Raw genomic sequence first — 25,433 nt, forward strand, 5'->3', positions numbered from 1 at the left:
GGGGAGTGGGGGATGGGATAGGGCAGGAATAGTGGCCCGGGGGGCAGGCAGGAGGGTCAGAGGGGGCATGGGCAGTAGTGCCCCAGGAGGGCCGGAGGCTGTGGGGAGGATGCTCTAGGGGGCACAGAGGGTGCTCAGACGGGACACAAACAGCCTTTTGAGGGGGTGGGCAGGGTGGTTGGGGGAGGGGGCACGGACTGTGCCCTGGGGAGCTGGGGGGAGACAGGGGAAGGATGCTGGGGGGGGGACACAGGCTTTGGGAACATGGCTCGTGCTCTGGGATGGTGGGCATGGTGCTCGGTGCGAGGAGGGGGACACCAGCGGCCCTTTGGGGGAGGTGAGCAGGATATTCGGGTGCCCTGGGGGTGCTCCGGTGGGCACTGGGGGGCTGTGCACATCCCGGCTGAAGCCACAGCACCCTCCTTTCCTCCTTCCCTCTACAGCTCAGTGTTTCCAGCCCCTAAACCCCAGCCTGGAGTGCAGATGTCTGAATGGAAGGAGTTGCAGGGCAGTGATGGGGAGGGGTGGGCCTCCACCACAGCTCTCCATCACCACCAGCTTCCATCAGAAGCTGGAACAGATCAGAGGAGTCCGGGAACTACTTTGCACAACCCTTTGCTGACGTGAGAGTTACAATTCCCAGCAAAACTGGAGCAGTGCGGCTGCTGCTGAGGACACGACAGCTCCTTACAGCACCCAGGTGGACTATTTCCATCCATGGGTGGATGCTGGAACCACAGGGTTTATCGAGCACACAAGGGCATGGAATCATAGAATCATCAGGCTGGAAAAGACCCACCAGATCATCGAGTCCAACCATTCCCATCAATCACTAAACCATGTCCCTCAGCACCTCGTCCACCTGTCCCTTAAACCCCTCCAGGGAAGGGGACTCAACCCCCTCCCTGGGCAGCCTCGGACAGGGACCAATGACCCTTTCTGTTAAATATTTTTTCCTAATGTCCAGCCTGACCCTCCCCTGGTGGAGCTTGAGGCCATTCCCTCTCGTCCTGTCCCCTGTCCCTTGGGAGAAGAGCCCAGCTCCCTCCTCTCCACAACCTCCTTTCAGGGAGTTGGAGAGAGCAATGAGGTCTCCCCTCAGCCTCCTCTTCTCCAGGCTAAACACCCCCAGCTCTCTCAGCCGCTCCTCTTCTCCAGCCCCCTCACCAGCTTCGTTGCTCTTCTCTGGACTCGCTCCAGAGCCTCAACATCCTTCTTGTGGTGAGGGCCCAGAACTGAAGATTCAAGGAGCGACAGCCCAGCCACTCTTTGGGTATGGAAGGATATTTCCTTCTTCCCAAATCCCAAAAATTAAGAAAATATCAACTCTTTGTTCTTTCCCCCTTGGTTCCTTAGTCCCCGTCTCACAAGGGTTTGCTCTTCATCATGCCCAGCAGCAAAGCCATTCCCTGTTTCTGCTACAGACAGAGCAGCCATAACTTCAGTAGCTTGGATGCTCCAAGACCACCTTCCTTCCCAAGCCCCCCTCACCCAGCAGCCCCACCACAAGTCCCCACCAGTTCCACCCAGGCCATCGCTCTGCAGGGACCTTTGGCAGACAGAGCTTTAAGAAGCTTTTGCTGGCAGCGATGGCACAGCACCCCGATTCAGAATATTGAGCCCAATTATCTGCTCACCCACCACCTCAAGTGCCCAGATGCTCGAATTCCACGAGTTCCACGGGTCTCATTTTCAAGCTTCATCTTCTCCATTTGCACATAATTGTCTTTCCCAATCGCTGTCTTTGGGACTCACCCATTCCACCAGGGATTGTTTTAAACTGCCAGAACCATCAGCAGCTGATCTAGAAACACCCACATCTTGTTCCACTTTCCACAGATCCTGGGAAACATTAACTCCTGATGGTCAGTGGTGCAAACACAGAGGCCACGTGGTCTGTCCTTGTGCTTCCAAGCTTTGCTCTTCGGCTGGTGACTCTCCTAGGGAGGACTTTCACATTCTGATACTCAGAATAGAGTCTGTGGGATCACTCCATCCCTGGAGATGCTCAAGGCCAGGTTGGATGGGGCTTGGAGCAACCTGATCCAGTGGGAGGTGTTCCTGTCCTTGGAAGGGGGTGGAACTGGATGGGCTTTGAGGTCCCTTCCAACCCAAACCATTCCAGGATTCTGTGATCTTTCCAGCAAGATAGCAGCCACCAGGAACTGCCTCTTTACTTCTCTTGATGTGCCAACTAAAGCTAACACCTTCCAGCTGCTGGAAAGCTTCATGGAAACAGGGAACAAGCTTCCTCTCCTCCCATTTTACCTTCGGAGGTCTTGGCAGTGTGCTCCCACCAGCTCACTCTTTCTGGATAGTTGTTGCAGAGGAAGATTGTAGCAACTTCTGTCTTCCCCCAGAGTGTTCACAGCTCAATTTCACGGAGATCTGTCCATATCCATCCAGACTCCAGGATGCATCAGCATGAACACAGCTCTGAGAATCCTCCCACTTCAGACACATCTTCCAGGTGTGTCACAGAGAGCTCACCATCCCTGCTAAACCATGTCCCAAACTGCCACATCTGCAGACGATTTGAACTCTTCCAGGGATGGAGACTCCACCACTGCCCTGGGCAGCCTCTGCTCTGTCAGTAAAGAAATTATTCCAAATATCCAATCTAAACCTCCCTGGAGGCAACTCGAGGCCATTTCCTCTCCTCCTATCCCTTGTTACTTGGGAGAAGAGATCAACACCCACCTTATTACAACCTTCTTTAACAGAGTTGTAGAAGGTGATGAGGTCTCCCCTCAGCCTCCTCTTCTCCAGTATAAACAGCCCCATAGAACAGAATCTGATATGTCCCCCAAGGTGACCAATACCACCCCCTGTATGTGTATAGGGAATTAAGGAACCTTGTACTAAAGCAAAGCAGAGGTGTAACAGCCTGTTAAGTTGCTTTCTGTATGGGGAACCAGAGAAACGGAACTACAGCAGAGTAATTAGTGCCAAAAAAATACTTTTAGAGAACTGCTGTAGTTGCTCCTCTCACTCTTCAGATCAGACTCTGCTTTCTGCATGGTTCTTCAGGCACAGGCAAACATCACACATAAAATACCGGCTTCGAACAGAGCCCAGAAAAGGTGCAGCTCAGAGAAGAATTATAAAATTATAAAAAAAGTCCTTTCTGGTGTGTGGGAAGGGAATATTTCAGCACATCAGGAGCTGAATCACTGCGTGTGGGTGGAGCCAGACAGATTGACAAGATCTGTAACTCGAAAAGTGACCCAAGTCTGAGATCGATCAATCACCTCGTGGCGCCGCCAACTGAGGGAGCAACATATGGAGACAGCTCAAGGGGATGGGGCTCACTGTCAACATGACACACAAAAATGGCATTAGAGACACCTGCTAACACTGACCAACCCTTCTGGAGCTCAAAGGGGGCTCAAGGACAACTGGGGAGGGGCTCTTGATCAGGGAGAGGACAAAGGGGAACAGTTTTCAGCTGAAAGAGGGGAGATTGAGATGAGATCTTAGGGAGAAATGTTTTGCTGTGAGGGTGGGGAGGCCTTGGACCAAGTTGCCCAGAGCAGGGGTGGCTGCCCCATCCCTGGAGGGGTTCAAGGCCAGGTTGGATGGGGCTTGGAGCCCCTGATCCAGTGGGAGGTGTCCTTGCCCATGTCAGGGGGTGGAACTGGATGGGCTTTGAAGCCCCTTCCAACCCAAATCATTCTACCGTGCTTAAGTTTCACTCCGTATTCCCCTCTGCCAGGTCCCAAATATCCAGATCCAAATCTCAGAATGGAGCAAGAGCTTCTCTGCTGAAATAACCAGAAGTAGCATCGCAAAAAATTGTCAGCAAGGGGCTTGACGCAGCCAAGCAGAATCTCTATTTTGTGAGAAACATTTAATTCAACACCATGAATTACAAGAGGACAGATTTACAGAATAATAACCGTAACAGACTGTTCAAAAAGGAAAGGATTTTTCACTGGCCACAGTACCAGGGCAGGTTCCCCAAAGCAGTACCTGGTAGAGCCGTGGGTAATTACAATTCAGCCTTCTTGCAGTACTCCAAATGAGCAATATCAAAGAGTTTTGTATTTTCAGATCTTAAAGAAAAGAGTTAATGCAGTATCAATCACTTTGGCATGGGATATTTTTCAAGGAGCTTAAATCTATTCAGATCCCTAAGCTCAACTACTCCCAAAGACAATTCCCTGGTCCCTTGCTGTCACTGCTAATCATTCTCACATGTTAAAAGGCTCTGGGAGCTACTTTCTTCCCCAAGTTTTGGGATACCAACAACTTGTACAATTGGTTAGTGGCACAATATTTAATCCACCACTTTATACTGGACTCTCAGCTGAGATGTCCAGGCACAAATTACAACCCCTAAGGCTAAAATAACATTTGCAACCTAGCCAACACATTCACCAATCTAAAATCTCTCACCATCTCCACTCTCCCAAACCTCCCTCCCCAGATAAATCCATTTTTAGCCCCAAGTTACCCCAATATGCTCACAGATGTACTAGAAGAGACTGAGGAATCACTCAAGGTACCCACGGTGAAGCCAAATACTTAGAAACACATTAAGGCAGTTTTCACATCATTTCATTTTTGGACACAAAATGCTGGTCACTTCACTGCACATGCAAATAAGAAAGATTTAATACTTAATAAAAAGCTTTAAATTTGTTTTCAATAACAATTATAGAAAAATCAACCTTTTTTTTTTTTTCCTTTCTTGTTTTAAAAGAGGTCAGAACATCACCGCAGATGAAAGCAGATGTGCAGACACACCTATTGGAATGGATCCCCTTCCCTCCACACACACAGAAGCAGAGGTCGGGGTTCTTGGCACCAGAAGACATATGAGGAAGTTTTCCTCGTTGTCAGTCAGAAATGAGTCATCCTTCCACTCTAAGTTGAGAAGGTCCTTCTGACCTGACTCGAACCAGAAGCAAACTACACCACAGAGAGGGTGTATTGATTGTTGAAACTCTACGCTCAGACATGCACACAACTGTATCAAACCCGTGCACTCCTTGTGGTGCTGGAACTAAAAACCGATTGCCATTGACGTTAAGACCGATTCCTCAAGTTTATCTTCCCCCACTAATCGAAACCTCAGGTGGAGGAGGCACTGGCAGTTCATCTCTGAGACTACACTTCCAAGACCAATGTGGTCTTGTGAGGAAAAGGACATTCTGTGACCTAAACTGACACATGGAATGACAATCCACAGCTTAAAATGACCTCCCTACGGTCCGGTACAAACAGGTAGCCTACAGCAGAGAAGCCAAGGAGTGAAACAGCATTTCTCTCGCTTGTGTTGGAGAGAAAATTGTTTCCCTGGGTCACCGTTAAAGGTACTTTGATAGAAAAGCTTTAAAACGTATCACCTATCACTGACCCACAACAGAAAAAACAACAGGAAATTTGGTTCCTAGTATTTTCCCTCCCACTATTTTATATTCCTTTATTCCCTCCCCGTTTTGCATTCCCCATTACCCTACCCCTTTAGAAAAAAGGAAGGGGAGTGGAGTTTAAGTCAAGTTCCATCTTCAAAACTACCCAGCACTTAATGAACCATCAGCTTCTCAATGTTTCCTCACATGGACATCGAACGCTCACAGGTACGGTTGGGTTCTTGGTACAAATGACTCGGCAGACACTCTTGGCTTTGTAAATAGTTGTGCTGACCCTGCTGATAGGGTTTATACTGGGAATTCTTAGATGGAACTCCCTAGAAGAGAGAAAAAAACACCATGTAAGTCAGTAAGTGAGCCCTTAAGAAAGCACCATTGCCATAGCATCATCATTTCTCTATCTCCTGGTTTCACCTTCAGCACAGTTTGTTCTGGTTCTTTGCTGTTGCCCGACTGTTGTAGTAGAAAGGAATAAAAGATATTCACTGTCCACATAAAACTCCTGTTAGTAAAGTGGTAAAACATGGAAATACGAGAGCCTGGATATCAGATGGGATCTCCCAAACAGATTTCACGTTATGACCAACCTTCCAGCTTGAAGAACTGCTGAACAGAAATCAGTCTTCCTTCTACCTGAAACACAGCTGACTCCCTCCAAAGGGGCTTCTCTTTTCTGCTATTCATCCTAAAAAATTATTATTGGCCCTAAAAATTGTTTTTCTCCCTCCACATTCTTGATCCTCACCTCGTGGGCTCTGGAGTCACACAGAATCATAGAATGCCCTGAGTCAGAAGGAACAGTCCAATGCCTGTCCTGGCACAGGACACCCCAACATTCCCAGCATGGGGTTGAGGGCATTGGCCAAATGCTTCTGGAATACTGGTGGGCTCAGTGCCGTGACTGCTTCCCTGGAAGCTGTTCCAGTGCTTCACCACCCTCTGCAGGAAAAACCCTTTTCCAATATTCAACCTAACCCTCCCCTGGCACACTTTCCTGCCATTCCCTCGGGTCCAGAGAGAAGAGCTCAGTGCTTGTTCCTCCTCCTCCTCTTGTAAGGGAACTGCAGAACATGACAAGGTCTCCTCTCAGTCTCCTCTTCTCCAGGCTGAACAAACCAAGTAATTTCAGCTGCTCCTCATATGGCCTCCCCTCTAAACCCTTTACCAACTCTGTGGCCTCCTCTGGATGCTCCCCAATACCTTTAGATCCTTTTTATACTGTGGTGCCCAAAACTGCACACACAACTCAAGGTGGGGCTGCACCAGCGAGGAGTGGAGCGGGACAATCACCTAACGAAGCACCCAGGGCGTTGGCCATCCCATTCCAGTGACAGAACACTAATTGCTGTTCTTAGGCTGAAACTTAAAATGATCAAAAATTATAATCAGTGAGTTTTGGTTTCATCTCACTGCACGAGCTCCACTGACCACACACACAGTGCTCCTGGCTAGGGTGACATCAAAGAAACGTGGTGAGGAAAAACTCCGCTTCATTGCATGGGGCTTTGTTCCCGTCCAGCGCAACGTACGGCATGTAGGGACCTCCTATTGACGTGTCCTGACTTGGCCTTAGACAGCTGTGATCACACTAACGGTTTGTTATTCAGAGCTGTTCTATTTAAGAAGTTCCACTGCACAGTGGAAGTCAGACATGCACTTGAGAACAAGCAGCAAGCCCTTTGTGCTACCTTCAAGGGATGCACAATGGAAAGGCCTGTTCCCGGGAATCCAGAATTCCAGTGTTCAACTGTTTCATAGAATCACAGGATGGTTTGGGTTGGAAGGGACCTCAAAGCCCGTCCAGTTCCATGCCCTGCCATGGGTAGGAACACCTCCCACTGCATCAGGGGGCTCAAAGCCCCATCCAACCTGCTCTTCAATGACCAGAGCTCGCATTCAAAGAAAGAGCAGATTTCAGATTTCAATCTGTTTCCTGATTTTGAATATCAACAATTCTTCTATTAATTCCAGTTTATAAATTCCCACCACGTATAAAGATATTTATCAGTTTCCCTCTTTTGATGACCAGGTTGCCTTTTCCTAACTTTCCACAAATGCCATTTAAAATATTCCACAAACTAACACACCCTGCTGGAAATTGCGTACCGAAAATGCAAAAGGGAGAGGAAAAAAAGGCAGAGAGGGGATAAACAAAGTCTGTAGGATGGCAGCCGCCTCTTCTACCCAGTGTCCTCCTGCCTATCACAGGAAGTAATAAATGCATCAACTGGGGGAAAAAATTTGACATCACAACACTATTTTTTTAAAGAATGGATCAGTTTTCAAGATAGACTCTCATAAACGCTTACCGACACGTTCTGGTTACCCGTTCAGCCCATGTGACACTGACATAAGGTCCAACATGTTCTGTGACAACACAAACACTCACAAGACATCACACACATCGAAATATTTCACTTTATCCTAACAGCACAGCTACTGCACCTTTAAAAGCACACACTAAACAGCAATCAATACTTATCAATATACACCAAGATTCCTTCTGAAAACATTTCCACCTACAATGAAGCCCAGTTTAAGGTGGGAACAGATGCTGTCACGTTACCTGGACTATACATTCTCCATCTCCTGGTCATGGTCCTGCTCTTCCTCCTCCTCTTCCTCTTCTTCTTCCTCGCCTCCTTCCTTCTCTGAAGGAGCTTCCCCATCTCTCGCTATTTCCTCTACATGGGCAAGCATGTCGGCCATCAGGGCTTCCTCCAGCCTCTTCCTCACCTGCTGCACCAGCTCCTCTTGTTTCCTGCCCCAAACCAATGAATACGGATGTCAAGCCTCAAAGCTGCTCCTTCCAAGGGAAAGGAATCTTAAATCCCTCAGTCACGAGGCTGGGCAAACAAAAAAGGCTTTGAAAAAGACCTCCAAGAGCTGCGTTGTAAAAAAATTGCCTGGAATTATATGATCAGTGAGGAAATGCTTAAAAAAGTTGACTAATATTTTCTGCATCAATTGTACCACTTTTTCAGGTGGACTGAAATTTGCCTAATCTGGCAGCTGGAATTTTTAATTCCTAGTATTAATATTAATCTAAACAAGAAAAAGGCAGCTTTTCTGCTCAGCTTTCCAAAAATGACACTGGAGAACATTAAGTTTCTGACAATTTCTACCTTTTTGCTCTTTCTCCTTTTGAGTTACAACCTTACATTTTAGAGCTCCCTCCCTGTCAAAGTCGTAGTAAACATGTGATTGACAATCTGTGGCTCATGGGACTCTGGTTTCTCCTCAGCCACAGGAAACCACAAAGCTATAAACCAACCATTTTCACCTGGGCATTCACGTACAAATCAAGCACAGAAAAAAATCACCGTGTAATCCAAAATGATTTATCACTCAGTCAAAGACATTGCTACCCTTAGAAGCTGTCAGTGAGTGCAAAGCAGCGTGCTTGTAGGTTGGGTCTTCGGTATATTCAGTTTTCAGTCTCCCCATCCCTGGAGGGGTTCAAAAAGTGTGTAGACGTGGCACTTTGGGAGTTGGTTTAGTAGACATAGTGGTGTTGGGCTGATGGGTGGACTGGATATGCCTAGAGGACTTTTCCAACCTTGTTGATTCTATGATTCTCTATCCAGTGCTTAAAGCTGAATTCAACCAGCTTGATGTAGCAATATAATTCACCACTGAAGGCAAGCAATACCCAAATAAACTGCATCCTTGTCTGCTACTACCGCAGCAGCAAGGGTTTTTGTCTGGTCCTGCGCTGACACTGAGTAAGGTAGGAGAATTAAATCCTGCTGTTGAGGAATTCTCCAATCTTAGAGGTGCCCCAAGCACTTCTATTATTAAAATTCAGACACCATTTGCAATAAAAGGAGACATCAACATGAAAAACAAACGTGAATCTGAAATCTCAGAGTAACTGGGCACAGTCAAAATCATGGAATCATAGAACACAATCACGGAATGGTTTGAGTTGGAAGGGAAAGCCCATCCAGTTCCACCCACTTGCCATGGGCAGAGACACGACCCCCTGGATAAGGGTGGTCAAAGCCCCATCCAACCTGGCCTTCAACCCCTCCAGGGATGGGGCAGCCACCATTGCTCTGGGCAACCTGGGCCAGGGCCTCCCCACCTCACAGCAAAACATTTCTTCCTAAGATCTCATCTCAATCTCCCTTCTTGCAGCTCAAAACCGTTCCCCCTCATTCCATCCCTGCACTCCCTGATCAAGAGCCCCTCCCCAGCTTTCCTGGAGCCCTTTTAAGCCCTGGAAGCTGCTCTAAGGTCTCCCCAGAGCCTTCTCTTCTCCAGGCTGAACAATCCCAACTCTCCCACCCTGTCCTCATACAGGCAACACTCCAGCCCTTGGATCTGGGTGATCTTTAAGGTCTCCTCCAACCCAATCTCTTTATCAGGGAGTGTAGGGATAGCATGAGGAGTAGCGGTTTTGAGCTGAAAGAGGGAGGACTGAGATGAGATCTTAGAAAAAAAAATTTCTCCCTAATAAAAACAAAATAATAAATAAAAGAAAATAAAGACTATCAGGATTTAAGTATGAGAGCAGCTTTGTGTAACAGTTGTTTTCTACTCCACTGATAAAGAGGCATTAAAATCAATCCAGCAAGCCACAGTGCTCTATCTGACACTGAAACTTGCCAGTGTGAGCGGAGTAGAGTGGCGTGTAATAGTTTTCCAGAAGAGACCTTATTCCAAGTTCATACCTGATATCTTCATCTGTCACCATAAACGCTTTGCAAAGTGGCTGTGAGGTGTTCAGCCAGACGCCGGGATTCTTTTCCACGGCTGCTGAGAGCTGGCCCGTGATGGGCATGGTGCTCGTGTGCAGGGCACTGGCGATAGCGGAGAGAAGGGTTTCGTCAGTGCAGCCGGGACCAACCCCTGCAAGTGGGAGGAAAAGCCACAATCAGCATCGCACAATCACAGAATCACCAGGTTGGAAAAGACCCACCGGATCATCGAGTCCAACCATTCCCATCAATCACTAAACCATGTCCCTCAGCGCCTCATCCACCCATCCCTTAAACACCTCCAGGGAAGGGGACTCAACCCCCTCCCCGGGCAGCCTCTGCCAGTGCCCAATGACCCCTTCCGTGAAAAATTTTTTCCTCATGTTCAGCCTGAACCTCCCCTGGTGGAGCTTGAGGCCATTCCCTCTCGTCCTGTCCCCTGTCACTTGGGAGAAGAACCCAGCTCCCTCCTCTCTACAACTTCCTTTCAGGTAGAATCATAGAACAGCAAAGGAACAGCAAGGAACAGCACAGAACAGCAAGGAACAGCAAATCAGGACAACAGGCATTATTCAAACCTGAATGGCAAAGTACATACTGTCATTTAGGAAGCAAACACAACCCAAAAACTCAGTCCTAACCACTTGGAACAGCACCTGCACTACTCTTCCCAAAGTTTTTAAACTGGATCAATTCCTCTCTACGCAGAAAATACAAACTGGGAACGGAAGCTGTTTCTGTTCTGCTTCTGGAAAATGAACAAATAAATAATAGTCAAGAAGCTTTGCTTCCATAACCCCTCAGGATGAAGGACACCGAGCCTTCCATCCAGAGAACCAGCAGTATCAGCGGAAGCAGGAATAGTCCCCAGCACGGAGGACAAGGTGGTCAAACACGATACCCTCAGATCACCACTGACTGGCATCAAAAAAGGTGCAGTTTTGGGCATCACAGTATAAACGTATCTAAAGCTACTGGAGAGCATCCAGGAGGCCACAGAGCTGGTGAAGGGTTTAGAGGGGTAGCTGTATGAGGAGCAGCTGAAGTCACTTGGTCTGTTCAGCCTGGAGGAGACAGAAGGGAGACTTCATCGTGCTCTATAGCTTCTTCATAAGGTGAGGAGAAGCAGCGGCTGAGCTCTTCTCTCTGCAGACCAATGACAGGACCTGAGGGAACGGCAGGAAGATGCCGGGGAGGGTCAGGTAGGACATTAGGGAAAGGTTCTTCACCCAGAGGGTGGGAGCACTGGAACAGGTCCCAGGGAAGCAGTCACGTGCCAAGCCTGACAACATTTCAGAAGCATTTGGCCAATGTCCTCAGACCCACGGGGTGAATGCTGGGACGTTCTGTGTCCTGTCAGGACAGCAGTTAGACCTGATGGGGGTTCCTTCCAACTCAGGACATTCAATGATTTTATAATTCTAAAATACCACCCCTGGAGTTAAGGGAAGACACTGGTTACCTTGCAAACCCTTGGGAAGGTCCATTGTTTTCACCAGCTCCTCTGCAATGTCAAAAGCATTCAGTCCGCTTAACTTCTTCTCCCAGAAGAGCTGACACAAAGAAAGTGTTTATTGGCACCAAACAGACATGTAATGGACAACTCTACGAGGCACCCAGTTACAATCAGGAGAGGGAAGAACACTGCTGTGGACAGCGGTATATCAGATCTGCCATGGAAGGGTTCTACCACGTCTGCAGAAGGGAACAATCCTCATTGCCAGTTGGTCCCACAACAACTCAGCCCTGATCTGCTGCCTTGAAAGAGACTTTCTGTTCTTCCAGGGACCGGTGTTTTCTGTGCTTCCAAACCAGAACAGCAAGGCTCTCACCTAAGCACCTACAGTGCAGGACAGCCTTTCTCACACTCTTATTCCTCTCTTGCTGTATCTCATACACCATGGAACTCATGGAACGCAATTATAACCAGGCTCAAGCATTATTTTATTCCTCTCTAGCAGTTTATCATAAGAACAACCCTGTCTGGACCTTCACCAGTTTTCAGATCACAGGTTCTACTCAGGCTTCAGAGCAAGCAAGCATGTGGTTTGGTGGGAAGTCACTTTACCTAGAGCCACCTTGAACTCGCAGCCTACACCTACAAGGATGATTGGTCAACAGCTTGTCTTGTCTTGTGAGAAAGCAATTTTATCGAGCTTTTGTGACACTAAGAATTTACCCCGAACAGTCCATGCATGCCCCCTTTTCATGCCTGTAAAAATCCGAATGCAACTGAACCAAATAACTACAACAAAACTGTAATTGAAAGGGAGTCTGGTTAAAACACACAGCACAGACAGCATATTCACTACATTGGAAATGGGGTTTGTTGTGATTATTAAGAAATGTGAGCACTCAAAGTTCTTGTTTCCGAAGCATTACAACCTTCAAATTGCCATGGACTATTAGCACAGTGTCGCAGAATTGATGTGGTTTATTTTGGGACACCCCTAGAAGTAAAATCCAGGAGTTTTGAGAAGTTGTGTCTGCCCCATCCCTGGAGGTGTTCAAGGCCAGGTTGGATGGGGCTTTGAGCAACCGGATCCAGTGGGAGGTGTCCCTGCCCATGGTAGGGGATGGAACTGGATGGGCTTTGAGGTCCCGTCCAACCCAAACCATTCTAGGATCCTGTGTTTCTTAGGTCTGGAGAAGCAGCTCTCAAGCTGCAAGCCTCACCTGCCGGGGCTGGTCCACGGCTTTCTGAGGATCGCTCTTCACCTTGTTGCTGGGATGGTTTGTGATCTTGGTGACGGGCTGTTTGAAGATAGAGGCTGTCTGTCTGACAGGCAGGGCTGTGTTCAGATCCGGCTTGCCCTGAAGAGTTCAAACAGGAGGAGGGGGGAAAAACCCATAAAAACATCTTCAATTTGCCAAAACACTTCTACAGCCATAAAAATGCACAGCAGGGAAACAAAGAGTTCAGGGACTTGGAAACTTTTCTGATCTCAAGCTACGTGTGTTAACAGTGCTAAAAATGCACAACCAGAGGGAAATTTTCCCTTAGAATGATAAGAATTAAACTAAGTTTTCCAATTGTTCACATTCTACTTAACATAAGTAGTCAAGGGGCAAGACTACAAGAAGGACATTGAGGGGCTGGAGCATGTCCAGAGGAGGGGAATGGAGCTGGAGCCCAGGGGTTCAAGGGAGCAGCTGAGGTACCTGGGGCTGTTTAGCCTGGAGAAAAGGAGGTTGAGGGGAGACCTTATCGCTCCCCACAGCTCCCAGAAAGGAGGTTGGAGAGAGGTGGGTGCTGGGCTCTTCTCCCAAATAACAAGTCATGGGATAAGAGGAAATGGCCTAAAGTTGCGCCAGGGGAAGTTCAGATTGGATATCAGGAAAAATATCTTTACAGACAGTGGTGAAGACCTGGCAGAGGCTGCCCAGGGTAGTGGTGGACTCTCGATACCTGGAGGGGTTCAAAAAACATGCACAGTGACATGGATTGGGACATGGATTAGCAGGGATGGTGGGACTGGGCTGATGGTTGGACTGCAGCAGCTTAGAAGGCTTTTCCAACCTTAATGATTCCATGATTATGTTCTATGTCAGCGTCCTCTCACTTCAGTTTGTACACAAGTGGTTTTATCCCAATTTTGACAGAATTTATGAGTCAGAACACTGAGTGTGCACTTTGGCAAACCACCTGGAGACCACTACACAAGACGATTTTGACACAATGCTTGTAATAATTAGAAAAATTATGATGTGTGATTTAGAGACCAGGTCATGACTTCAGAAACCACTCTAAACCACGCTGTTTAAATCCAGTTGTGGACACCAATAAAAAAAAAAAAATTCAACATAGCTGGAACTTTCAGCTCTAACAAAGCTCAGTTTTTAAACCGAGCTCATCACATTCATGTTTTCACTACCTGACTGCATTTTATGTTAGTGGGAACATGGAAAGACTATTTCTCATTCCCAAGATCTAACAAGCAAGTCTGAAATGGCTGCAGGACACACTTTGTTCTTGAGGATGCAGATACTGTGTCTGCCTAACATATTTATTCATTAGATGTAGAAGAGATGTATTCAGGACAAATATGATCCTGAATCTATGTGCTAATGCATTTATGAGCCAGTGATAACCATTCGTACAAGTGTTACGAGGAGTGGCTGAGGTACCTGGGGCTGTTTAGTCTGGAGAAGAGGAGGCTGAGGGGAGACCTCATCGCTCTCTGTAGCCCCCAGAGAGGAGGTTGGAATGAGGTGAGCGGTAGGCTCTTCTCCCATGTAACAAGAGATGGAACAAGAGGGAATGGCCTCGAGTTGTGCCAGGGGAGGTTTAGATTGGATATTAGGAATAATACCTTCACTGACAGAGCAGTGAAGCCCTGGCAGAGGCTGCCCAGGGCAGTGGTGGAGCCTCCAACCCTGGAGGGGTTCAAAAAACATGTAGATGTGGCACTTCAGAAGATGGTTTAATAGGCACAATGGTGTTGGGCTGATGGTTGGACTGGATAAGCTGAGAGGGCTTTTCCAACCTTAATGATTCTATAATTTATTGAAATGTCCGGGGAAACATTCAGCCTACGGGATGCATTGGCTGCCGGTCTCTGCTGCAAGACACATTTCACTTAAGAGATCCCCACAGCACCAGTCACTGTAGTGAATATTCCAGTCCCTCCAGTGATGATGATTCTTGACTTGTTGATATATTTAGAAAATGAGCATTATGCTCTTTTCCATATTGAATGTTTAGGTGCACAGACATCAGCTTCCAGGTTCTGAAAAAGCGTTTTTGCATCCAATGGAGATACTTGAAAATGACTTGAGCCAATCTATCCAGACAGTGCACCAGCATCACTGCAGCCTTGACTAAAACTGAACAAGTAAAATTACCACGCCGCTCTGCCCTCCTCCCCAGAGCAAACAGAGCAGAGCAGAATTGCTGCACACCCACAGGAAGCAGCTGGAGATGTGAGACTCTGGAGGAGATCAGGCTGGAGAAGGCGATCTCACACTCCAGGGAGGGGAAGAGAGAAAGATGCCAAGCCTCTCTCTGGCCCTTTGGCACAGATTTAGCAGCACCTCAATGTTCCTCCATGTTAGAAGTATCACAGAGGATTCAGTGACGGCAGGATTTGTCCAATACCTCATAACAGAGATGACGTTATCTCACACAGCTCGAGTTTCACACATTAATTACAAAATGCTTAACTTCCACGCTATCACAGACACCACTCTGCAAGGCAGCTTGGCCATAGGAATAGCAGATGGGAAGGGGAAAACTGCCACTGCATCCAACTCTTACTTTGGCTTGGTTGGAACAATCATAGCGCATCCTCTGCCTGTTCTTGTTCATTTTATTCATCAGCATCTTTCCTGTGCGGAAGTCGAAAGTGCCAAGGTCCATGGAGCTGCCCAGGTAGCGCGCCAGCTGGGGTTTGCTGCGGAACTTCTTACCACTTGGGCTGAAACCACACAGAAAAGAAACAAGGAGGGAAGTTAAACCCCCTGGACTCACTCCAACAGATCCATGTCCTTCCTGTGCTGAACTGGATGCTCCAGTTGAGGTTTCACCAGAGTAGGGGCAGAATTCACAATAGCAACCTCATCCCTCTAGATGCCCAGAAGCAGTTCCTGCATATTGGAGACCCATTTTTGTTCTGTTGAGGAGGGAAATGGTTTCAGCACCTGGAGGAAAATCAACCCCAATGAGGTGCAAATGCTTCTTGAGGACACCTGGACTTCTCGAGATTAAGGTTACCTTATGTTATTCCTAAAGCCAGGAAGCAGGCTACTTGTTGCAAGATTTCTACTTGAAGGCCAGGAATAAATTGAAATAAAGTTGTCATAGGACAAGAAGGAAGAAGCATTCCCAACTATTCCAGCAGGACAGACCCAGCTATAACAAAAGGTTGGTGTTCACTGCAGGTAAGATAGGAGCAGCCTCTCTAGGAGGAAAGAAAGGTCCAAGGAAAATGCCTGTTTTCACACATTATCTGCTTCCTTGAAGCTTTTATTAGAGGAAAGGCCTTAAAATAGAGCATAAGCATAGAATTTCTGGTACAGGACAGCACTAATCGGTTAGTTCAAGGCAGGCTGTGCATGCAAAACCAGAGATTAAACCTAAAAAGTATTAAAATCTCCCCCAAACCTGAAAGACCACGTTAACACGAATGATACTAAAGCTGAAACGTGAAACAGTCTCCTGAAGGGCTTAGGACCAAAAGGTTGTGATCATCTCGCAGACAGTATCTGCTTAAGAAGCTCCTGGCCCCAACTGCTCCCAAGCTGCTTATCCTGCCCTGTATCTGCTCCCCACCGTCACTCCAGCCTGGAAGCATTCATGGCAACAGCAGAGTGAAGCAGATGGGGAAAACAACCCATCTTTGGAGGGCAAGGAGAAGAGGAGGAAACATCCCCGGTTACTCCTCAGCTGGATTGGTTCACTACAGATCTGCAGAGAGCAGGGACAGACTGAGCAAAGCAGCCAGGGACAGACTGGGTCCAGACTCAAATTTGAACTCTTTTTTTTAAGATACAAAGGGAATTACATGCCTCAATCCAGAAAGAGGAATAACCAACTCCAGTAGCTTTTAGCCCAAAGCCATCAGCGAAGCCAAGAAGAGAAACTCCAGCTCTATGAAGAGCATGACACTGCTTCCTCTTCCAAGGTCAGCAGCTCCATTCTATGGTTTAGTGTCTTAATAAATTTAGAAATACATTAGAATATGTTAGAAATAATACATTACAGGGAATCCTGTGCTTGGAAGCTCAGTGGAGCTCCCAGAACAGAGCCAGGTACACCCAGAGATGCACTGTTAAATGCACAGCATTGTTGGTTAGTATGTGTTCTAGGAATTCTGCAAGGAAAGCTCTTTAAAGTCCACATACATCTGAAAAAACCTACCTGAAGTGACTCAGGGTCCTGTCTCTTCCCGGGGAAGCTTGGCCCAAAGGAAAAGCACTGAAATGTTCAGAAGAAAAACTTTTATTCTGGTTATGTCCTGAAAAAGGCAATAGCGTATCAAGGTTTTCAGAGCAATGGCTGAGCAGGGAACAAAGCTACAGCTCAAAGGTGACAGTAAATGGTTCAGTAAACATAGAGAGGAAGGGGCTGGCGTGGTCTGGAGCTGCAGGGTCCCTCTGGCAGGATATTGAGGGCACCCACAGGCACCTGAGAGGGTCAAAGGGAGGGGGGAGGCAGCCAAAAGCCCACGCAACTTGAGCAGCCAGATTCTGCTTGCTGCATATTGCAAGGCATGGGAACAGTCAATCAGCATTTCTGAACCCCAAACGGCGTTAAAACGCTTAGGTGCCATTTAAATATCACAAAATATGGAATTTCTCTCCTTCCGCTCCAGAGCAAGAGCTCTGCACTCCTGGTTTGGACACGAGACTTTGAAGGACCCCAGAAGAGAAACACCATGGTACAAAGCTGCAAACCCAACCTCTTCTAAACAATACCGCGGGCAGTGACACCGCAAGCGCACTGTGCTCCGCTCCCGAATCCAGGTCTTTTATACTCTGTGCTAGGAAAAGTACGGCAACTGCAAAGTTGCAAACGATTTTACACGCTCGTCCATCAACGCTCCCAACGCATTCTCTGCCGGCACAGCCTCGCTTCGGCGCTGACAAAACGAACGCGGGGAGCAGCGAGGGGTTCTGACCAAACCCTCAGTGCTTACTCCCAGACTTTTGGGGCATGGATTGAGCTGAATGCAGGGCAGGGTATTCAAGAGGCAGGCGCCACCAGGTGCCTGCTGCTCTCCATGTGGAGCTTACCCTTTGTTTCCTGCCTTATACCCTTCAGGAAAGACTGACTGCAAGCCCTCTCCCCTCCTCCCTCGCTGCACAAGTCTCCTCCCCTCTGTTCTCCCCATTTTGCCTATGCAGGAGCTGCACAACTTGGAAAGCAAGGGACAAAAGACCAAAGAAAAAGAAAAAAAAAAACAAAACTGTGAACCAACCCAGGCATCGCCTGCCTTTTGAATAATGGAGTCAGGAATAACGTAGGGAAAAAGGGAGATCCACGGCAAAGGGAGATCCACAGCATGTGCCCAAAGCCACATTCCCTCAGCAGGGGGGCATGGGGAGAATGCAAAATGGTCTTCCTTCCTTCTCCCTCCTGCCCGGAGCCAGAGCCCACCCCAGCACCCCCAAGCACTGTTCCAGGCTCAGGCCAGCCTCAGGGCCCTCCAGGTGCTGTCTGCTCCCAACACTGCTTCCCAAGGATAAGAGCATCAGCTCCACCACCGTTGGTTTCCCCCGCTCACAGCATCTTATCCCCAGCTGCAACATCTGCATCGTGCCCTGGTGGTCCCACACCCCAACAGCTTGGTCACCCTAGGCTGGGCCAGAACAGACAAACCCACAGCTGGCAACAGAAACGACACAAGTGGGAAAAATCAAGACCAGGGGACTCTTCCAGCTGCCATACCCACCCCACGAGTACAGGCATCTGCACAGCAGCATCTCCCCATTCTCTGTAAATGGGTGCCCTCAGCTCAGGATGAAGAAGCCTCAGAGAATCATAGAATCATGGAATGGTTTGGGTTGGAAGGGACATTAAAGCCCATCCAGTCCCACCCCCTGCCATGGGCAGGGACACCTCCCACTGGATCAGGGGCTCCAAGGCCCATCCAACCTGGCCTTGAACACCTCCAGGGATGGGGCAGCCACCACTGCTCTGGGCAACCTCAGCCATGGCCTCACCACCCTCATCATGAAGAATTTCTTCCTAACGTCCTATCTAATTCTTTCCCCTTCCAATTTAAAGCCTTTCCCCCTCCTCCTATCACTCTCTGCCCTTGTAAAAAGCCCCTCCCCAGCTTTCCTGCAGCCCCTTGCAGCCCTGGAAGCTGCTCTAAGGTTTCCCTGGAGCTTTCTCTTCTCCAGGTTGAGCAACCCCAACTCTCTCAGGCTGTCCAGTACAGGAGGTTCTCCAGCCCTCAGATCATCTCCATGACCTCCTCTGAACTCGGCTCCAACAGCTCCACATTCTCCTTATGTTGGGGATTCCAGAACTGGACACAAGACTCCTTCTCAGAGCAATCCCAAGCACAAATCCGTTCTATGCAGAGAACGGATAGGGAGCAGTACTGAGGAAAAAGACTTGGGGTGCTGGAGGGATGAAACGCTCAACAGGAGCCGGCAATGTGGGCTCGCAGCCCAGAAACCAACCGTGTCCTGGGCTGCACCCAGAGCAGTGGGGGAGGCAGGGAGGGAGGGGATTCTGCCCCTCTGCTCCGCTCTGGTGAGACTCCACCTGGAGCCTCCTAAGAGGCCAGGCTGTGAGAGTAGGGTTTTTTCAGCCTGGAGAAGAGAAGGCTTCAAGGAGACCTTAGAGCAGCTTCCACCACTGAAAAGGGCTCCAGGAAAGCTGGGGGGTGCTCTTAATCAGGGAGCGCAGGGATAGCACAAGGGGGAATGGTTTTGAACTGCAAGAGGGGAGATTGGGATGAGATCTTATGAAGAAATGTTTTGCTGTGAGGCTGAGGAGGCCCTGGCCCAGGTTGCCCAGAGCAGGGGTGGCTGCCCCATCCCTGGAGGGGTTCAAGGCCAGGTTGGATGGGGCTTGGAGCCCCTGATGCAGTAGGAGGTGTCCCTGCCCATGGCAAGTGAGTGGAACTGGATGGGCTTTGAGGTCCCTTCCAACCCAAAGCTTTCCATGATTCTATGAAATATGCTTCAGGTGGTGTTAAAAACATTTTCTTCAACTTTTTACATTGGTGGTGCATAGAAGAAATCCACAATGAAATAAACTTCACCCAACTTCTGTTTCATTTTCCAGAAGAGTGATGGCAACAAGTTCTAGAGGCAGAGATGAGCAACGATACCAGACTTCTCAAACACTTGATCACCAAACCTTCAGCAGAAAAAATACTCTGAAGAAAAGCCACACAAAGCAGCACTAAGCTCTCATTCCCTCGGTGTGAATGCTGTGTTTGGAGAGATCCTTTGTAGGCAAAACTCTCTCAAGACAACCCACCACTCCAACAAAAACCCTTTGCGAAATCCTGCATCCCTGCACCTTTCCTGCTTGCTCCAAATCTGACCCACATCAGCCAGATGCCTTCTTGGGTCTCGCAGCTCTTAAGCCACATCCAGATGAGGGAATGCGCTCCAGTGAAGAAATTCCTGCACATCTGCAGCTGGTGAGCGCGGGATTATCATAGAATCATGGAATGCTTTGGGTTGGAAAGGAACTTAGAGCCCATCCAGTTCCAATCCCCTGTCCTGGGCAGTGACACCTCCCACTGGATCAGGTGCCCATCCAACCTGGCCTTGAACACCTCCAGGGATGGGGCAGCCACCGCTGCTCTAGTCACCCTGGGCCAGTTATAGGAAGGAGTCCTAAAAATCTGTTCCATTTATAGGGTGCATAAAAGCCTGCCCGGGGACTTGCACCTCGAAGAGGGTTTGATTTCCAGCCAGCAATCGGCTTGCACAGCCTCACATCTCACACTCAGCACAACCCATCAGGCTTGTCGCTCAAGGCTCAACACGTATTCGACACAAACCTTCATGCAGAAGGCACATGCTGCTGGGGCTCAGGGTTACAAAGGAAGCCTCCACAAAGTGCGGTAGCCATAACCAACGGTTCTGAAAAGCAGGAACTGCCACCCCAACGCTGAGCCCCTCTGCTCAGCAGTAATTCCCAACGCCAGTTATTGCACGTGGGAGGGTTCATTTCCAAACCATGCATGGTTTCCACAAACGGCATCACTTCATCCAGTGCAGCTGGAGTTAAAATATAATCCAGGTACACAACAGGCAAGAATAGAGGTGGTGGTAAATCATCACCCACCTATTTTCCACTCGGAGCAAATGCGAAATGCAACTGGAACCAAAAATCAGCCCAGCAGGGTCCCATTATGCCTTTGATCTCTGTCCAATGTGATATGAAATCCATTTTAACTTGGGAATAAAAATATGCTACTTATCCTCTCTCCCTCTCTTCAGTTCAGCTCTAAGACCACAACTTTACAAATCAAATAAGTTCTTGGAGAAACAGGGATCTTTTAAGCTTTCCTCTGCACTTCTGCTAGCTGCTGCCAGGGTCTTTTCTCTGAGCTACAGTGGAAGAGCCAGCACTTCCAGCTTACGCTCTGGCAGCTGATATTTCATAGAATCATAGAACGGCTTGGGTTGGAAAGAACCTTAAAGCCCATCCAGTTCCACCCCCTGCCATGGGCAGGGACACCTCCCACTGGATCAGGGGCTCCAAGCCCCATCCAACCTGGCCTTGAACCCCTCCAGGGATGGGGCAGCCACCCCTGCTCTGGGCAACCTGGGCCAGGGCCTCCTCAGCCTCACAGCAAAACATTTCTTCCTAAGATCTCACCTCATTCTCCCCTCTTTCAGCTTAAAATCTTCCCCCATCATATTATTTCCTGGTTCCCAGCGTGGCACACATTTCTCACAGCCCTAATCTGATTGAAGAGATGCAACCTAGCCCATGCAGGAGCTCATCACACACATTTCGCCAACTGAAAGGCCAGATAAGGACACCCAGGTAACTTCTACGCCCTCCCAACTCCTGAAGGACCCGAGTTTCACACTGCAGTTGGCAGACGCGATGAGCCTGCCTGTTCTAAGCACAGGAGGGATCCATATGGGTGCAGGAGGGATCCATATGGGCCCACCTACAGCCCCGTGAGACACATGCTGGTATTAATAGCAACGCTACAGGCAGAGCCAGCAGCTCTGGGGCCATGCGCTCCCCAGGCACCAATGCTCACGGGATCACCCATCGCAAGCCCCCTCCCCTGGGCTTCCACCTACACCAACAGCCAGCACCTTGGCCAGGCAAATCCTTCTTTCTGTGCCCTACCCCAAATATGTTAATACACAGAAAAAGCAGCAGACAGAGCCCCGAGAAAGCCACACTTGGCAGTTCCCTGGCTGGTTCACAAACACCCGGTTTATTTGGCATTTAAACCCTCCTGTACTCACTGGGTGTAGACCCTACTGAATGGGTTCCCCAAGGGCTACAACCCCTCCAGTGGCTCAGGGCTCCCAGTGGGTGCTGACAGCCAGCAGGGAGGTGGCAGAGCCCCCTGGGACCCCACCATCTGGTAGCAGAGGTACTCCTCAGGACCCCACTGTTCACCCCCACTGCTCCCATTAACATAGGGCTGGGTGCCTCCTGGACCCCACTGCCTGGCAGAAGAGAGGCAGAGCCTCCCCTGACCCCACCGTTCACCCCTACGGCTCCCACTAACATAGACCAGATCCCCCCTAGACACCAGCACCCCTTAGAGCGGGGGCAGAGCCCCCCAGGACTCCTGGTAGCACAGGGGCTGTCATCCCTGGGGACCCCATGGCCTGGTAGCAGAAGGCAAAGCCCCTCGGGACCCCATCGTTTGTCCCCAGTAACTTCAAGGCTTGCCCCCACGGCTCCCATAATGTAGAGATTAGTGCCCCTCAGAACGCACCACCCCTTAGTGCAGGGCAGAGCCCCCCAGGACCCCACCATTCGCCCCCAGGACTCCACCACTCACCCCCATGGCTCCTGTTATCGCAGAGGCAGAGCCCCCCGGGACTGCAGGACTCCTGTTAGCGCAGGGGCTGGTGTCCCCGGACTCCCCCGACCCTTATTGGAGGGGCAGAGTCCCTCAGGATCCCAATGTTAGCCCCCACAGCTCCCGTTAACACAGGATCAGAGCCCCCCGGGACATTGCTCACCCCCAGGACCTCAGTCCTCGCCCCCAGGACCCCATCACTCGACCCAAGGCCCCCATTAACGCAGGATCAGAGCCCCCCAACTCCCCCACCTGCCCCCAGGGCTCCCATTAACGCAGGCTCAGAGCTCCCCAGGACCTCAGTGCCCTACTCAAGGCTCCCATTAACGCAGGATCAGAGACCCCCAACTCCCACCGCCCCCTTAGTGCAACGACCCTCGACCCCCCCCCCCGACCCTTTAATGCTGAGGCAGAGCCCCCCACAAGACTCCATCACTCGCCCCCAGGGCTCCCATTAACGCAGGATCTGAGCCCTCCAGGACATCGCTCGCCCCCATGCGGTTCCCATTAACGCAGGATCAGAGACCCCCGACCCCCCCACTCGCCTCCCGAGCGCCCCCCACTCGCCCCCAGGGCTCCCATTAACGGCAGGCTGAGCCCCCCGGGACACCGCTCGCCCCCAGGACCTCAGTGCTCGCCCCCAGGATCCCATCACTGGACTCAAGGCTCCCATTAATGCAGGATCAGAGACCCCCGACCCCCCACTACCCTTTAATGCGGGGGCAGAGCCCCCCCAGTACTCCACCACTCGCCCCCAGGGCTCCCATTAACGCGGGATCTGAGCCCCGCAGGACATCGCTGGCCCCCAGGACCCCACTGCTCGCCCCCACGCGGTTCCTATTAAAGCAGGATCAGAGCCCCCCGACCCTTTAGTACAGGGGCAGAGCCCCCCCAGACCCCCCCACTCGCCCCCACAGTTCCCATTAACGCAGATCAGAGCCCCCCAACCCTTTAGCGCGGGGGCAGAGCCCCCCCAGACCCCTCCACTCGCCCCCAGGGCTCCCATTAAGGCAGATCAGAGCCCCCCAACCCTTTAGTACGGGGACAGAGCCCCCCCAGACCCCCCCACTCGCCCCCACGGTTCCCATTAACGCAGGATCAGAGCCCCCCGACCCTTTAGTACAGGGGCAGAGCCCCCCCAGACCCCCCCAGGGTTCCCATTAACGCAGATCAGAGCCCCCCAACCCTTTAGTACAGGGGCAGAGCCCCCCCAGACCCCCCGACTCGCCCCCAGGGCTTCCATTAACGCATATCAGAGCCCCCCAGCCCTTTAGCGCGAGGGCAGACCCCCCCGCTCCCCCTCCCCTTTTTCTTCCTCCTCCTCCTCCTTCCTCCTGCCACCGAGCCCCCCCATCCCCTTGCAGCGTCCCCCACCTCTTCCGCTCCATGGCGGCCGTGGGGGGGGGGTCCCTCCTGGCTCTGGGGGCTCCCGCCTGGCTGCAACCTCCACCTCCTCCTCTTCCTCCACCTCCTCCTCCTTCTTCTCCCTCCTCCTCCCCCTCCTCCTCCCCCCGCCCCCCAACACGAGCTCAGCCGCCTCCACCGCCTCCGCGCCGATCGCTCCGCCGCGTGCCGCCACACGCGGATCCCTCCGCCCGCGCGCGCGCTGTGAGGATATAGTCCCTCCCTCTCCTTCCCCCCCTCCCCCTCATCTTCTTTCAAGCCTTGTGGAGGCTCCTCCATCACCACCCGCCTGTTTGCCATTCGGTGGAAAACGCAAAATGCAGCTGGAAGCGAAAATCGGCCCGGTGGGGTCTCGTTGCGCCTTTGATCTCTGCCCAGTTTGATTTGATTGATGTGAAGGGGAAATCTAGTTAATTCGAGAATTAAAATACGCTACTGATCCTCTCCCCCTCTCTTGAGTTCAGCTCTAAGACTGCAACTCTAGAAATCAAATCTGTTCTTGGAAAAACAGGGATCTTTTAAGCTTTCTGCTGCACCTCAGGGTGCCTGAGGGCACCAGGAGGCTTTGTCCAGCTGGGCTCTCCCTGGGGTTTCCACCTTCCACAGCTCCATTCTCCAGTGTCTAAAAAGGGATCCATAAAGACCAAAAAACAAAGAAAAAGAGGGAAAGAGGGAAGAGGGAAAGAGAGAAGTCTGCTCTGGAGGAGATAGTGGGAAGAGTAGCGCGGTAAAGGAATCAGGTTGCCTCGACAAGTCGTGGCTGCCCCATCTCGGCTGGACTTGACCATCTCAAAGGTCTTTTCCAATATAGCGATTCTATGATTCTATGATTCTATGATTCTATGACTCCCTGGAGATGTTGAAGGCCAGGTTGGATGGGGCTTGGAGCCCCTGATCCAGTGGGAGGTGTCCCTGCCCATGGCGGGGGGTGGAACTGGATGGGCTTTGAGGTCCCTTCCAAGCCCAACCATTCCATGATTCTACGAAATAGAATGAAGGCCATCAAAGGGAAAGAGCAAGTAGCAAGACCAAACCATGCAGAAGAAGGTCCTTCCACACTGATATGTTATAGCAGCTTCCAGTACTGAAAGGGGCTCCAGGAAAGCTGGGGAGGGGTGGCTCTTGATCAAGGAGAGCAGGGAGAGGATGAGGGGCAATGGTTTTCAGCTGCAACAGTGGAGAATGAGGTGAGATCTTAGGAAGAAATATTTTGCTGTGAGGGTGGGGTTGCCCAGAGAAGTGGTAGCTGCCCTGTTCCTGGAGGGGTTCAAGGCCAGGTTGGATGGGGCTTGGAGCACCTGATCCAGTGGGCGGTGTCCCTGCCCCTGGCATGGGGTGGAACTAGATGGGCTTTGAGGTCTCTTTCCTGGAGCCCTTTTCAGGACTGGAAGCTGGAAGCTGCTCTAAGGTCTCCCCACAACTTTCTCTTCTCCAGGCTGAACAACCCCAACTCTGTCAGCCTGTCCTTAAAC

The 25,433-nt window shown here is 50.3% G+C and overlaps 1 protein-coding gene across 1 annotated transcript; it reads right to left on the bottom strand.

Moving 5' to 3' along the window:
- Nucleotides 1-3,830: 3,830 nt before the first annotated feature.
- MBD3 (methyl-CpG binding domain protein 3) lies at nucleotides 3,831-24,027 on the bottom strand. The gene is made up of 8 exons (XM_069878179.1): nucleotides 23,932-24,027; nucleotides 16,941-16,997; nucleotides 15,339-15,498; nucleotides 12,758-12,895; nucleotides 11,544-11,634; nucleotides 10,055-10,232; nucleotides 7,945-8,139; nucleotides 3,831-5,695 (listed from the first exon to the last, which is right to left on the bottom strand). The coding sequence occupies exons 1-7, from the start codon at nucleotides 23,943-23,945 to the stop codon at nucleotides 7,950-7,952; spliced, it is 828 nt and encodes a 275-aa protein (XP_069734280.1). The 5' UTR covers nucleotides 23,946-24,027; the 3' UTR covers nucleotides 3,831-5,695; nucleotides 7,945-7,949.
- Nucleotides 24,028-25,433: the final 1,406 nt, after the last annotated feature.

This window comes from Phaenicophaeus curvirostris, chromosome 28 (genome assembly GCF_032191515.1).
Source record: "Phaenicophaeus curvirostris isolate KB17595 chromosome 28, BPBGC_Pcur_1.0, whole genome shotgun sequence".
Taxonomy (NCBI): Eukaryota; Metazoa; Chordata; class Aves; order Cuculiformes; family Cuculidae; genus Phaenicophaeus; species Phaenicophaeus curvirostris.

Bases quoted from the DNA above. Each gene is read 5' to 3' on its own strand.
- MBD3 (XM_069878179.1), bottom strand. The intron at 12,896-15,338 runs GTAAGAGTTGGA...TGAACTCTTCAG, and splicing joins ATTGTTCCAACCAAGCCAAA to GGCAAGCCGGATCTGAACAC. The intron at 11,635-12,757 runs GTGAGGCTTGCA...TCTTTGTGTCAG, and splicing joins CCGTGGACCAGCCCCGGCAG to CTCTTCTGGGAGAAGAAGTT.